General features: G+C 42.6%; 1 protein-coding gene across 1 annotated transcript in view; it reads left to right on the top strand.

Moving 5' to 3' along the window:
* si:ch211-286b4.4 (zonadhesin) overlaps positions 1 to 5,545 on the top strand; it is a 185,733-nt gene extending 180,188 nt beyond the window's left edge. The window contains exons 61-63 of the mRNA XM_061878358.1: positions 878 to 897; positions 978 to 1,073; positions 4,402 to 5,545. Of these exons, the coding sequence (XP_061734342.1) occupies positions 878 to 897; positions 978 to 1,073; positions 4,402 to 4,731 (446 nt within the window). The 3' untranslated portion in view covers positions 4,732 to 5,545. The remainder of the gene's footprint in view (positions 1 to 877; positions 898 to 977; positions 1,074 to 4,401) is intronic.
* The last annotated feature ends 11,082 nt before the right edge of the window (positions 5,546 to 16,627 follow it).

Here is a 16,627-nt window from a genome sequence, read left to right as displayed (position 1 = left end):
CTCTAAAGGATATCACCACATGGGCTCAGGAAAACTTCAGAAAACCACTGTCATTAAATACAGTTTGTTGCTACATCTGTAAGTGCAAGTTAAAGCTCTACTATGCAAGGCGAAAGCCATTTATCAACAACATCCAGAAACGCCGCCGGCTTCTCTGGGCCCAAGATGAAAGTGGAAAAGTGTTCTGTGGTCTGACGAGTCTACATTTCAAATTGTTTTTGGAAATATTCGACATCGTGTCATCCGTACCAAAGGGGAAGCGAACCATCCAGACTGTTATCGACGCAAAGTGTAAAAGCCAGCATCTGTGATGGTATGGGGGTGCATTAGTGCCCAAGGCATGGGTAACTTACACATCTGTGAAGGCACCATTAATGCTGAAAGGTACATACAGGTTTTGGAACAACATATGCTGCCATCTCAGCGCCGTCTTTTTCATGGACGCCCCTGCTTATTTTAGCAAGACAATGCCAAGCCACATTCAGCACGTGTTACAACAGTATCGCTTCGTAAAAAAAGAGTGCGGGTACTTTCTTGGCCCGCCTGCAGTCCAGACCTGTCTCCCATGGAAAATGTGTGGCGCATTATGAAGCGTAAAATACGACAGCGTACTGTTGAACCCCGGACTGTTGAACGACTGAAGCTCTACATAAAACAAGAATGAGAAAGAATTCCACTTTCAAAGCTTCAACAATTAGTTTCCTCAGTTCCCAAACGTTTATTGAGTGTTGTTAAAAGAAAAGGTGATGTAACACAGTGGTGAACATGCCCTTTCCCCACTACTTTGGCACGTGTTGCAGCCATGAAATTCTAAAGTTAATGATTATTTGAGATATGCACTGATCACATGTTCTGTGCTTCTTCTTTGTTTGGACAGCATGTGGGACTCGAGTGGAGGTATGACTCTTCATAACACCTCTCAAGTCGTTAACACATTTCCTCCTGGATGCAGCCAATTAAAACGTGTCTGTTTCCAGGTGGAGGAAGAGATGGACCGCTTAAACGAGGTCTTCTTGGAGCTCAGCATGCAGCTGCACAGCAGAGCTCGTAAGGAGGGAGAAGACCAGTTTTTGGTATATACACTACATTGATATTATACACTGTGGTTTTAGGGATGCTCCCAAAAAAATCAATCCTTATTTATGCAATCGTGATCCGATTTATAATTGTCAAAAACTCTTTTTTTTTTTTTCAATGTAATTATTTTATTTAAAAAAAAAATACATTTTTAAGGCCCTCTTTGCTCTTCCATGTGTCATTTTACTGCAACCAAGAAAAGGTTCCGTACCCGGAGACCTGTATCGAAATTTTTTTCAGCAGTTTTTCGAATCTGGATTTTTTTTATGCTGCAGATTACGATACCATCATCCATGGGTGAGATCGGCCCAATATCAACATCATTATTAAACCTGTCTCGGTGTGTCACATGCTTAGCCTCGTTATTATACTTGGTAAAGATACATAAACTACAAAGAAATGCGGTGGTGATTATTGTTATCTTAAAGGCCTACTAAAATGAGATGTTCTTATTTAAACGGGGATAGCAGGTCCATTCTATGTGTCATACTTGATCATTTCGCCATATTGCCATATTTTTGCTGAATGGATTTAGTAGAGAACATCGACGATAAAGTTAGCAACTTTTGGTCGCTAATAAAAACGCCTTGCCTGTACCAGAAGTAGCAGACGATGTGCGCGTGATGTCACGGGTTGTAGGGCACCTCACATCTGAACATTGTTTATAATCATAACCGCCAGCAGTAAGAGCGATTTGGACCGAGAAAGCAACAATTTCCTCATTAATTTGAGCGAGGATGAAAGATTTGTGGATGAGGAAAGTTAGAGTGAAGCACTAAAAAAAAAAAAAAAAAAGGCGACGGCAGTGGGAGCAATGCAGATGTTATCAGACACATTTACTAGGATAATTCTGGAAAATTCCTTATCTGCTTATTGTGTTAGTACTGTTTTAGTGAGATTATAAAATCATACCTGAAAGTCGGAGGGCTGCGGTGACCGCCAGTGTCTCTGAGAGAAGCCAACCGAGGAGCCAAGATCACAGCTGCCTTTTTGACAGCTGCACGAGGAGGTCGCATAATCCGCTAATAAAAAAGCCTTGCCTGTACCGGAAGTAGCAGACGATGTGCGCGTGACGTCACGGGTTGTGGAGCTCCTCACATCTGAACATTGTTTACAATCATGGCCACCAGCAGCGAGAGCGATTCGGACCGAGAAAGCGACAATTACCCCATTAATTTGAGTGAGGATGAAAGATTTGTGGATGAGGAAAGTGAGAGTGAAGGACTAGAAAGAAAAAAAACTACGAGGGCAGTGGCAGCGATTCAGATATTAGACACATTTACTAGGATAATTCTGGAAAATCCCTTATCTGCTTATTGGGTTACTAGTGTTTTAGTGAGATTATATGGTCGTACCGTAAAGTCGGAGGGATGTGGCGACCGCCAGTGTCTCTGAGAAAAGCCACGTTTCTCGACGAGGCAAAGCGAAGCCGGCCGTTGGGGCCGGGCTGAGATTTTTTTTTTCCCCCTCCTCCACGGTGCAAGCATCCCACGTTCGGGGGGGACCCGTCGGAGGAGGCATTTTTTTATTAAATCAACATTAAAAAAAAAGATACACTTACAATTAGTGCACCAACCCCCAAAAACTCCCTTTTTCATGACAAAAATAAATAAATAAATAAAATAAAAAATTAAAAATCCGACCCGCCTCCCCCTCCAGGCCGTGGGACAAATTATCAAGCAGCTACAAAAAGGTTGGGGACCACTGCTCTAAGGTACTTATTTAAGTTAAAGTTAAAGTACCAATGATTGTCACACACACAATAGGTGTGGTGGAATTCGACTCATCACCCTTGTTCACCCCCTGGGAGGTGAGGGGAGCAGTGAGCAGCAGCGGTGGCCACGCCCTGGAATAATTTTTGCTGATTTAACCCCCAATTCCAACCCCTGATGCTGAGCGCCAACCAGGGAGGTAATAGGTCCCATTTTTATAGTCTTTGGTATGACTCGGCCGGGGTTTGAACTCACAACCTACCCATCTCAGGGCAGACACTCTAACCCAGGGGTGTCAAACTCAAATACAGAGCTGGCCAAAATTTTAAACTGAACAAAGCCGCGGGCCAAGGTTGAACAAATGAACCTTTTAATAGGGACCCAAACAAGTTGAACAAGCAAGGCTTATATAACTTTAGTGACATGCAAAATCCAGTTTCAAATAATAATAAAAAAAATATCAATGGCATATCAAATACAATTCAAATAAAAATGTTATGCCTTTTTTTCTATTTGCAATCTTCTGAGGTAAATATAAAAACATTTCCACAGGATAATAATAAATTTGAAAATAAAATAACAATGAATGACCCAAACATTCAAGCCTTGAAGTATCAAGAGAAAATGCATGAATAAAACGTTAATTATTGGTCGGTTTGCTGGAAGTTTCCCGGAAGAGTTAGTGCTGCAAGGGGTTCTGGGTATTTGGTCTGTTGTGTTACGGTGCGGATGTTCACCCGAAATTCATTCTTGTTTGGTGTGGGTTCACAGTGTGGCGCATATTTGTAACAGTGCTAAAGTTGTTTATACGGCTACCCTCAGTGTGACCTGTATGGTTGTTGAGCAAGTATGCCCTGCATTCACTTGTGTGTGTGTGTGTATGTGTGTATGTGTGTGTGTGTGTGTGTGTGTGTGTGTGTGTGTAAAAGCCACAAATATTATGTGACACGCTGTTAGTATGGAGGAAAAGCGGACGTGACGACAGGTTGTAGAGAACGCTAAAGGCAGTGCCTTAAATGCACGCCCCCAACATAGTTGTCCAGGTGGAAATCGGTAGAAATTCGGGAGAATGGTTGCCCCGGGAGATTTTCGGGAGTCTACCGGGAAAATTAGGAGGGTTGGCAAGTATGAGTATTAGCGGTGAATGCGGTGTTACAGCGGCACCGACTCTGTATAACACCTGCGGGCCAGCTCTAATGCTAAACTGATATTACCTCAAGGGCCAAATTAAATTGCACGACGGGCCAGATTTGGCCCGCGGGCCAGAGTTTGACACCCATACTCTAACCAGTAAGCCACTGAGTAGGCTTCATAAGGTACTTTAAAACCTGCGATGTTGAGACTGTTGTAAGTTAACCGCAACTACTACTCTATGCGCCCTACGCTCCCATAACTCTCATATTTACTATAAATGACTCTGATTCTTCTCGTTTGCGATTGATTGATGTATCGATTGTTGTGACCAGTGGATATTTTTACCGGCATTTGTTTGCCCCCGCTTCATTTTTCAACGATGCACAGAAATGTATAGAGTTTTGCCGCGGACTATCAGAAAAACAAACGCATCATCATTACCGTAGTAACGAGCACTCTGTGGTGTGTCCCGTGACAGAGAGCGGCCCGACCAAGCCCGGCTCGTAATGGAACAATGCTGCTGGAGCTGAAGAGACATTACGTATCGCAGCGCCTCAATCGTCTCCAAATCACATCAGACCGGATCAGACAGCAGCAAGGCAGCGGCAGCAGGTCCAGCGATGGGGTGAGAGGCCGCGCGCATGCACGTATCACCGCCGCCGCCACCCAGCAGGGCCAGGAAATGAACGTCCGTGATACCTCCTGCAGTAGTCCAGTTGGCAGCAGGCAGGGCCAGCAAACAGCAGAGAGTAGAGGTCCTGATAAGTGTGACCTTGAGAGTGGTATTTCTGCACAACTAAATGACTAACACTGTCCAGAACTCAAACTATGACACCGGGTGCCCAAGAGTCCAGACGTCTTGAATTGCCGAGTTAAAAATACACACATAACATTAACTCTCAATAATAATAATATATTTTATTTGTAAAAAGCACTTTACTTTAAGTAAACAACCTCAAAGTGCGACAGTGTATTAAAAAAATTAAATAAAAGTAAAAAGATAACAGCCTAATAGCTATAATTAGTATGCATATATCTAAAAAAAAAAGGCTTTTAAAAAAAAAAAGGTTTTTAAGCCTTTTTTAAAAATCATCCGCAGTCTGTGGTGCCCTCAGGTGGTCAGGGAGAGCGTTCCACAGACTGGGAGCATTACATTAATAAACAACCTCAAAATGCTACAGTGTATTAAAAAAATAAAGTAAAAATAAAAAGATAATACCAATAAAAACTAGAACAGCCTAATAGCTGGAACTAGTATGCAGATATCTTAAAAAAAAAAAAAGGTTTTAAAAAAATAAGGGTTTTTAAGCCTTTTTTAAAAATCATCCACAGTCTGTGGTGCCCTCAGGTGGTCAGGGAGAGCGTTCCACAGACTGGGAGCGGTGGATGCTTGATTTTATACACCCGGCCAAGTGATTAGGACACTAAACGACTAACACTGTCCAGAGCTCAAACTTTGACACCCTACCGGACTACCGGGTGCCTAAGAGTCCAGACGTGTTGAATTGCCGAGTTAAAAATGCACACATAACATTAACTCTCAATAATAATAGTAATAGATTTTATTTGTGAAAAGCACTTTACATTGAGTAAACAACCTCAAAGTGCAACAGTGTATTAAATTTTTTTTTATAAAAATAAAAAGATAATACAAATAAAATGAAAATAAAAACTAGAACAGCCTAATAGCTAGAACTAGTATGCATATATCTAAAAAAAAAAGGCTTTTTAAAAAAGAAGGGTTTTTAAGCCTTTTTTAAAAATCATCCACAATCTGTGGTGCCCTCAGGTGGTCAGGGAGAGCGTTCCACAGACTGGGAGCGGCGGATGCTTGATTTTATACACCGGCCAAGTGATTAGGACACTAAACGACTAACACTGTCCAGAGCTCAAACTTTGACACACTACCGGACTACCGGGTGCCCAAGAGTCCAGACGTGTTGAATTGCCGAGTTAAAAATACACACATAACATTAACTGTCAATAAAAATAATATATTTTATTTGTAAAAAGCACTTTACATTGAGTAAACAACCTCAAAGTGCGACAGTGTATAAAAAAAATAAAAATAAAAAGATAATACAAATAAAAATAAAAAAAACACTAGAACAGCCTAATAGCTATAACTAGTATGCATATATCTAAAACAAAAAAGGCTTTTTAAAAAATAAGGGTTTTTAAGCCTTTTTAAAAAATCATCCACAGTCTGTGGTGCCCTCAGGTGGTCAGGGAGAGCTTTCCACAGACTGGGAGCATTACATTGAGTAAACAAGCTCAAAGTGCGACAGTGTATTAAAAAAATAAAATAAAAATAAAAGATAATACAAATAAAATAAATAAAAACTAGAACTGCCCCTGACAGTTTGTTTGTGTTTTAATTTGTCCTCTGTTTGTGTTTAGTATTCCCTGTCTTTAGTTCCTGTCAGCGCTCTTATTTTGTCTGTTCCCTGTTTTTTTCCCCCTGTGCGCCGTTTCCCTTCTACTGCGGCTGATTGGCACCTGATCACACCTGGTGTCAATCAGCCCGATCCTATTTTTACCTGCTTTTGTCCTCCAGTCAGTGTTGGATTATTGTCGCTTTTGTCGTTGCTACCTGTCGTGTCGTATCACATCGTGTCAATGCATGGTTACGGTAAGCTATATTTGATCCTGGTTTGTAGCTTATTGTCTTTTGTTCCCTGCTTCCAAATTTGTTTTCATATTATAAGTATGACTTCTGTTTCTTGCTCGATACCTGCTAGTTTCCACGCTAGGCCTTTTTGTTTATCCGCCTGTGCGCGCTTTTTGTTGTGCCCTTTGTTTGTTTTTGTCTTAGTGTTTTAAATTAAATCATATTTTCCTGCAAAATGCCTCAATCCTTCTCTACATCTTGGGGTTCGTCACAAACGAACTTTGACAAGAACAGCCTAATAGCTAGAACTAGTATGCATATATCTAAAAAAAAAAAAAGGGGTTTTAAAGGCCTACTGAAATGAGATGTTCTTATTTAAACGGGGATAGCAGGTCCATTCTATGTGTCATACTTCATCATTTTGCGATATTTCCATATTTTTGCTCGAAGGATTTAGTAGAGAACATCGATGATAAAGTTCGCAACTTTTGGTCGCTAATAAAAAAGCCTTGCCTGTACCGGAAGAAGCAGACGATGTGTGCGTGACGTCAAGGGTTGTGGAGCTCCTCAAATCTGAACATTGTTTACAATCATGGCCACCAGCAGCGGGAGCGATTCGGACCGAGAAAGCGACAATTTCCCCATTAATTTGAGCGAGGATGAAAGATTTGTGGATGAGGAAAGTGAGAGTGAACGACTGGAGAGAAAAAAATAATAACAAAAAAAAATAAAACTAGACGGCATAGCAATTCAGATGTTATTAGACACATTTACTAGGATAATTCTGGAAAATCCCTTATCTACTTATTGTGTTACTAGTGTTTTAGTGAGATTATATGGTCGTACCTGTACAACCTGAAAGTCGGAGGGGTGTGGCCACAGGTCTGGTGACCGCCAGTGTCTCTGAGGGAACCCACGTTTCTCGACGATGCGAAGCGAAGGCAGCTGTTGGGGCCGGGCTGAGATTATTATTTTTTTTCCTTCCTCCTCTTTGGAAGCATCCCACGTTCGGGGGTGGCCGGTCAGAGGAGGCAAGAGAGTCCACAGCTGCCTCTTTGACAGGTGCACAAGGAACAACGCAAGCTCTCCGCTCATGTCTACGGCAAGAGCCGACTTATTACCAAAATGTTCTCACCGAAACCTGCCGGTTGACATGCGGTAGGGAACCATGTTCGCTTGACCGCTCTGTTCCATAGTAAAGCTTCACCGTCATCTTTCGGGAATGTAAACAAGGAAACACCGGCTGTTTTTGTGTTGCTAAAGGCGGCCGCAATACGCCGCTTCCCACCTACAGCTTTCTTCTTTGACGTCTCCATTATTATTTGAACTAATTGCAAAAGATTCAGCAACACAGAAGTCCAAAATACTGTGTAATTATGCGATTAAAGCAGACTACTTTTAGCCGTGAGTGGTGCTGGGAGAAAATGTCCGCTCCAACGTCACAAGCACGCGTCAACATATGCGTCATCAACAGGATACTTCGCGGGAAATTTAAAATTACAATTTAGTAAACTAAAAAGGCCGTATTGGCATGTGTTGCAATGTTAATATTTCATCATTGATATATAAACTATCAGACTGCGTGGTCGGTAGTAGTGGCTTTCAGTAGGCCTTTAAGCCTTTCTTAAAAGCATTCACAGTCTGTGGTGCCCTCAGGTGGTCAGGGAGAGCGTCCCACAGACTGCGAGCGGCGGAGCAGATGCTTGATTTTATACACCGGGCCAAGTGATTAGGACACCTGATTCTCAACATTTGGATGGGTGGCCAAATATTTTTGGCAATATAGTGCATGTCTTGTCTAGCAAGTAGTAGTACAGTACTATTATTCTAACATTGTGTCCTGATAGTTCTCAGTTAGGACCTGCAAGTACTGTACATACACTAATGAAGGCAATCAAGTTGAATGAATGGACACAAATGTAGCGGCTGGACACAAATGTAGCGGCGTGCGTGCGTGCGTGCGTGCGTGCGTCCGTCCGTCCGTCCGTCCGTCCGTCCGTCCGTCCGTCCGTGCGTGCGTGCGTGCGTGCGTGCGTGAGTGCGGTCACTTCCCCGTCGTAATGGGTGATGACCAGCATGTGTCCATGTATAATTCATCCTTTCACCGCCTGTTACACAAGTCACCTCTGCTGAAGAACCCTGACTCCCACTAATATGTTCCAGGACCTGCGCTTTGCTGTGCATTTGCACGGCCAAAAGCGAGCCGGTGCACAGGCTTCCCGTATTAGAACACGTTCGAGTATTCCTTCTGGGCGTCTGTGAGCCAAATCAGAAGGTCAGACGGAGCGAGTCCTCACTGACTATCAGTGTTTGTCGGCCGCCTGGTGCCAAATCCCCCCTGATGGAATCTGGCCGTGCACTCTAGCGCCGGGTGTGTGTGTGTGTGTGTGTGTGTGTGTGTGTGTGTGTGTGTCGGTGCCCATTGCACACTTTATGAACTAGATTAGCTGCAGTGTACAGTACAGTCCAGATCAAAAGCTGACTTACACTGACCACAGAACTTTCTCCCAGAAAGTCTTATTTTTGTCCTTGTGATGTCAGATGAAACAAAAATGGAGCTGTTTGGCCACAATACCCATCTATATGTTTGTCTTTAATCCCAGGAACACCATGCCCACCGCCAAGCATGGTTGGTGGTAGTATTATGCTCTGGGCCTGTTTTGCTGCCAATGGAACTGGTGCTTTAAATGGGACAATGAAAAAAGGAGGATTACCTCCAAATTCTTCAGGTCTACCTAAAATCATCAGCACTGAGGTTGGGTCTTGGGCACAGTTGGGTGTTCCAACAGGATAATGACACCAAAGGCACGTCAAAAGTGGTAAAAGGAATGGCTAAATCAGGCAAGAATTAAACTTGTAGAATGGCCTTTTCAAAGTCCTGACTTAAACGTTTGGACAATGCTGAAGAAACAAGTCCATGTCAGAAAATCAAGAAATTTAGCTGAACTGCATCAATTTTGTCAAGAGGAGTGGTCAAAAATTCAACCAGAAGCTACCAAAAGCGCCTCGAAACTTGCCAAGGGACATGCGACCAAATATTAACAAGATTTGGTCACATTTTCAGTAGACCCATAATAAATTCATAAAAGTACCAAACTTCATGAATGTTTTTTGCGACCAAGTATGTGCTCCAATCACAAAAAAAATAGGAGTATAATTGGAAACTCAGGACCAACCATGACATTATGTTCTTTACAAGTGTATGTAAACTTTTGATCATGACTGTTAATACGAAATGAAGTGTGTAAAGAATCCAAAATATGTGTGGTGTGCGACTATTCGTTGAAATTAACTGTTGGGTGTTACCGGTAGTATTGAGCGAGAGGCGGAAGACCAAGAGGGGCAAGACAGCCGGAGAACCGGAGGGGAACACGGGGGAGACGAGACACACAGCTCATAACCAAGGGACGGAGGAATGCTGTGTACGGGAACGGGTTGTTATGTTCTGGCCCGGAATGCAGGTTTACACTGGCTTAAGAAGGCACGGAAGCTCATCAGCGACAGGTGTGTCGACTGCTCATTGAGACTGGGATTGGATACTCACTTGTCATTCCAAAGTGAGTATCCATTCAGCCAGACCGGGATAGCGGAGAAAGAGAACAAAATGTCGATTAAGTGGCAGATATATATTTGCAAGGCCATTTTCAAGAAGGATATTTAAAGAGAAACTACATCTTGTGAGACGATGTCGGCCATTTCCACTCGAATAAGCCGCCGATGAGCGGTACCACTGCGTCGAATAGGTTCTACTAAATGTGAGTTCAAATATTATATTTTTTTAAATTTGACTGTTTTTGCCATTTTAAATGTGACAGTACCAAATAAGATGTTTTAATTGCTGATACGTTTTAATTGGTTTTTAAATGCATCAGAAAATAACCCCGTGGAGGAGGGCGTGGCCTGCGGGCCTGCCGCGCAGCGGGGTGTGTAGGGACCGGCCTCGAAGCAGCGGCAGCCCAGCTGGGATTTGTTATCTAATCACCTTTATTAGCAGCAGCCGGACAGAGACACATAGTTTCAGTTGGAGACAGAAAAAACACACACTAACTGATGATCAGAAACTGGTGTCCTAATCACTAGGCCCGGCCATATGTGTATAAAATAAAGAACTTCGGCATGGAGACTGTTTCTACAAACATTTTTAAAAGAATGGGCTCCTTTCAGTGATTTCCAGCGTGGAACTGTCACAGGATGCCACCTGTGCAACAAATCCAGTCGTGAAATGTCCTCGCTCCTAAATATCCCAAATGCAACGGTCGGCTTTATTATAAGAAAATGGAAGAGTTTGGGAACAACAGCAACTCAGCCACCAAGTGGTAGGCCACGTAAACTGACAGAGAGGGGTCAGTGGATGCTGAAGCTCATAGTGCAAAGACTTTCTGCACAGTCAGTTGCTACAGAGCTCCAAGCTTCATGTGACCTTCCAATTAGCCCACGTACAATACGCAGAGAGCTTCATGGAATGGGTTTCCATGGCCTTGCGGCTGCATCTAAGCCATGCATCACCAAGTCCAATGCAAAGCGTGGGATGCAGTGGAGGAGGAATTATGGTGTGGGGTTGTTTTCCAGGAGTTGGGCTTGGACCCTTAGTTCCAGTGAAAGGAACTTTGAATACTCCAGGATACTAAAACATTTTGGACAATTCCATGCTCCCAACTACGTGGGAGCAGGCCCCTTCCTCTTCCAACATGACTGCGCACCAGTGCACAAAGCAAGATCCATAAAGACAGAGTCTGGTGTGGATGAACTTGGCTGGCCTGCACAGAGTCCTGACCTGGACCTGATAGAACACCTTTGGGATGAAATAGGACGGAAAACCAGGCCTTTTCGACCAACATCAGCAACTTCAAAGGACTTTACGCAGCTAAAATCATCGGGCCTACCCACACCCAACATTTCAGATCCAAACCACAGGTCCAACGTTCGACTGGCAAAGACAATAGTCCAGGATATGACTCACCCACTACACCATGACATCATCCCACTACCATCAGGGCGCTGACACACATGGACTTGGGTTTGTATTGATTCTTCCACGCAAAGGATGATTGGCACGAGCCAGACGAGAGTGTGAATACATATTGATTTATTTAAAACACAGGAAAACAAAGGGCGCGCACAATGGCGGAGAACAAACTAGACTATACTCAAAACAAAAACAGCACAATGGCATGACTATATACAAACGAACAAAAGATACAAACTTCTGCACAAAACAAAACACAAAAACCTACCTGGTAAAGACAGAATAACAAACAGCGTGGCAAGGCATGAAGGTAGATGAGGGTCAGGTAGAGTAGGTATCGTAGCTAGGTCAGTAAGTACATGAGTAAAGTTGCCAGGACGAGGACAGACATGGAATGGCTTAAATAATGACTATGACAATGATTACTAACGGGTGTGAGGGCTGAGGACAGGGGCGTGACTTGGAGACCAGGTGGAAATCAATGGGTTGGCATGGAAACAAAAACAAACCAGGAAGTGCAAAAACAGAAGTGAATGTCCAAAAACCAAAACATAACATGACCAAACATGACAAAAACAAAACATATTCTACAGGTGTGACAGGCGCAGGTACAGAACTATCAAATTCCGGACGGCCCGCCTCGGGAAAAGGCTTATGTCATGTATGATGTGTTTTTGTTATTTTTGTTCGCGATGTGAAATGTCTATCGTTGAAATGTACGGCAGTGAAAATGAATTTCCCCAACGCGGACAAATGTGAATTATATTTATATAGCGCTTTTTCTCAAGTGACTCAAAGTGCTTCACACAGTGAAACCCAATATCTAAGTTGCATTTAAACCAGTGTGGGTGGCACTGGGAGCAGGTGGGTAAAGTGTCTTGCCCAAGGACACAACGGCAGTAACTAGGATGGCACAAGCGGGAATCGAACCTGCAACCCTCAAGTTGCTGGCACGGCCACTCTACCAACCAAGCTATGCCGATTGGTATATCAGCCAATGAATCTAAAGACATGGCTGACAGAGTTTGGTGTGGATGAACTTGACTGGCCTGCACAGAGTCCTGACCTGAACCCGACAGAACACCGGAGGCCTTCTCGACCAATATCTGTGTGTGACCTCACCAATGGTGGAAAATTCCTATAAAAACACTCCGCATCCTTGTGGACAGCCTTCCCAGAAGAGTTGAAGCTGTAATAGCTGCAAAAGGTGGAGCAGCCTCATACTGACCCCTATGGGTTAGGAATGGGATGGCACTTTAAGTTCATATGTGAGTCAAGGCCTGTGTCCAAATACTTTTGGCAATATAGTGTATATTGGAGCGTCTATTTACTTTTGAATGTTTGCTTTTCTGCATCAACTTTTTATGAAGACATAATCAATGGCTCTTTGAAGGTAGCTGGCTCTTAAAAAGTGGTTTCTTTTTAAAAAAAAAAAGCCATTCAACAAACTGGCTTGTTATTATAAGTCATTTTACTTTTGTTTGTTTTTTTGTTCAAAAAAACAATCACTGGTAGAAATGACAAGAAAAATCACTTCAACGACATGGTGCCATATTTCCGTGCTTTAACGGCGACATCACTATTTGAAATGTTCCCCCCCCTAAAAGAACAACATTTAAACAATACAGAAAAAAATACTTGTGACGAGTACCTTCTCATTCAATGCATTTTCTTTATTTTCATGACTATTTACATTGTAGATTGTCACTGATGGCATCAAAACTATGAATGAACACATGTTGTTGTTATTAGTGATTCCCAGAGCCCAAAAAATGTCTGCGGGCTATAGAGCGTTTTTATTTCAGGCTCCAGTACTCTGGAATGCCCTCCCGGTAACAGTTCCAGATGCTACCTCAGTAGAAGCATTTAAGTCTCACCTTAAAACTCATCTGTATACTCTAGCCTTTAAATAGACTCCCTTTTTAGACCAGTTGATCTGCCGCTCCTTTTCTGCTCTGCCCCCCTGGAACTCGTGGAGGGGGGGCACAGGTTTGGTGGCCATGGATGAAATGCTGGCTGTCCAGAGTCGGGACCCGGGGTGGACCGCTTGTCTGTGCATCGGTTGGGGACATCTCTGGGCTGCTGATCTGGATGGTCTCCTGCTGGCCCCACAATGGGACTGGACTCTCACTATTATGTAAGTTCCACTATGGACTGGACTCTCACACTATTATGTTGGATCCACTATGGACTGGATTCTCATACTATTATGTTAGATCCACTATGGACTGGACTCTCACTATTATGTAAGTTCCACTATGGACTGGACTCTCACACTATTATGTTGGATCCACTATGGACAGGATTCTCACACTATTATGTTAGATCCACTATGGACTGGACTCTCACTATTATGCTAGATCCACTATGGATTGGACTCCCACTATTATGTTAGATCCACTATGGACTGGACTCTCACTATTATGTAAGTTCCACTATGGACTGGACTCTCACACTATTATGTTAGATCCACTATGGACTGGATTCTCATACTATTATGTTAGATCCACTATGGACTGGACTCTCACTATTATGCCAGATCCACTATGGATTGGACTCCCACTATTATGTTAGATCCACTATGGACTGGACTCTCACTATTATGTAAGTTCCACTATGGACTGGACTCTCATACTATTATGTTAGATCCACTATGGACTGGAGCTCTCACTATTATGTTAGATCCACTATGGATTGGACTCCCACTATTATGTCAGATCCACTATGGACTGGACTCACACTATTATGTTAGATCCACTATGGACTGGACTCTCACTATTATGTTAGATCCACTATGGACTGGACTCACACTATTATGTTAGATCCACTATGTACTGGACTCTCACTATTATGTTAGATCCACTATGGACTGGACTCTCACTATTATGTTAGATCCACTATGGACTAGACTCTCACTAATATGTTAGATCCACTATGGACTTGACTCTTACTATTATGTTACATCCACTATGGACTGGACTCTCACTATTATGTTGGATCCACTATGGACTGGACTCTCACTATTATGTTGGATCCACTATGGACTGGACTCTCACTATTATGTTAGATCCACTATGGACTGGACTCTCACTATTGTGTAAGATCCACTATGGACTAGACTCTCACTAATATGTTAGATCCACTATGGACTTGACTCTTACTATTATGTTACATCCACTATGGACTGGACTCTCACTATTATGTTTGATCCACTATGGACTGGACTCTCACTATTATGTTAGATCCACTGTGGACTGGATTCTTACTATTATGTTTGATCCACTTTGTACTGGACTCTCACTATTATGTTATATCCACTATGGACTGGACTCTCACTATTATGTTAGATCCACTATGGACTGGACTCTCACTATTATGTTAGATCCACTATGGACTGGACTCTCACTATTATGTAAGTTCCACTATGGACTGGACTCTCACTATTATGTTAGATCCACTATGGCCTGGACTCTCACTATTATGTTAGAACCACTATGGACTGGACTCTCACTATTATGTTAGATCCACTATGGACTGGAGACTCACTATTATGTTAGATCCACTATGGACTGGACTCTCACTATTATGTTAGATCCACTATGGACTGGACTCTCACAATATTATATTAGATCCACTATGGACTGGACTCTCACTATTATGTTGGATCCACTCTGGGCTGGACTCCCACTATTCTGTTAGATCCACTATGGACTGGACTCTCACTATTATGTTAGATCCACTATGGACTGGAGACTCACTATTATGTTAGATCCACTATGGACTGGACTCTCACTATTATGTTAGATCCACTATGGACTGGACTCTCACTATTATGTTTGATCCACTATGGACTGGACTCTCACTATTATGTTAGATCCACTATGGACTGGACTCTCACTATTATGTTAGATCCACTAAGTACTGGACTCTCACTAGTATGCTAAATCCACTACGGACTGGACTCTCACTATTATGTTAGATCCACTATGGACTGGACTCTCACTATTATGTTAGATCCACTATGGACTGGACTCTTGCAATATTATGCTAGATCCACTCTTCGTCCATTTCACCGATCACCCTAGAGGGGGGGGGGGGGGTCACCCACATCTGCGGTCCTATCCAAGGTTGAGTTTTTCCTTGCCCTGATGTGGGATCTGAACAGAGGATGTCGTTGTGGTTTGTGCAGCCTTTTGAGACACTTGTGAATTAGGGCGATATCAATAAACATTGATTGATTGATGGATTGAATCAGAAAGTATTTATCCAAATGCTGCTTTATTTCCTTTGTCTCAACATCGGCTCGCAACTGCGGTTCTCTTTAATATCATTGTTTTATATATTCCTACTGACTTTAAACGGTCACGGGTTCAGATATTTTTATCCGGGTGTTACCATTTAGTGGTCAATTGTACGGAATATGTACTGTTCTGTGCAATCTACTAATAAAAGTCTCAATCAATCAATCAATGGATCGAGTCGTCACTTGGTCACTTGGTGATGGTTATTCCGGTGGACCAGCCTGGACACCTCATGCTGTTAAGTGTTCTTTGTGGGTTTGTGTAGATTACATGAAATGCAGAGGAATATTTGACCTTGATGCTTTACTTATAGTATATAATCAAGACTTTCTAGGTTCTACATATGTAATCCCAGCATCAGATTTACATTTCACTCCCACCCGTCATGTGCGCTGTAATCATGTTATAATCTTGAAATCCTTCCAAATCCCTGGAAATCTGCTGAAGGGAACACGCCGGAACATACATGAGCAAACACTCCAGTCCAGGGGTCACCAACGCGGTGCCCGCGGGCACCAGGTCGCCCGTAAGGACCAGATGAGTCGCCCGCTGGCCTGTTCTAAAAATAGCTCAAATAGCAGCACTTACCAGTGAGCTGCCTCTATTTTTTAAAGTGTATTTATTTACTAGCAAGCTGGTCTCACTTTGCTCGACATTTTTAATTCTAAGAGAGACAAAACTCGAAAAGAATTTGAAAATCCAAGAAAATATTTTAAAGACTTGGTCTTCACTTGTTTAAATAAATGTATTTTTTTTTTACTTTGCTTCTTATAACTTTCAGAAAGACAATTTTAGAGAAAAAAAATACAACCTTAAAAATGATTTA

The sequence above is a fragment of the Nerophis ophidion genome, linkage group LG18, assembly GCF_033978795.1.
Source record: "Nerophis ophidion isolate RoL-2023_Sa linkage group LG18, RoL_Noph_v1.0, whole genome shotgun sequence".
Taxonomy (NCBI): domain Eukaryota; kingdom Metazoa; phylum Chordata; class Actinopteri; order Syngnathiformes; family Syngnathidae; genus Nerophis; species Nerophis ophidion.
The sequence above is the reverse complement of the archived record's forward strand: the minus strand, read 5'-3'. Positions and strand labels throughout refer to the sequence as shown.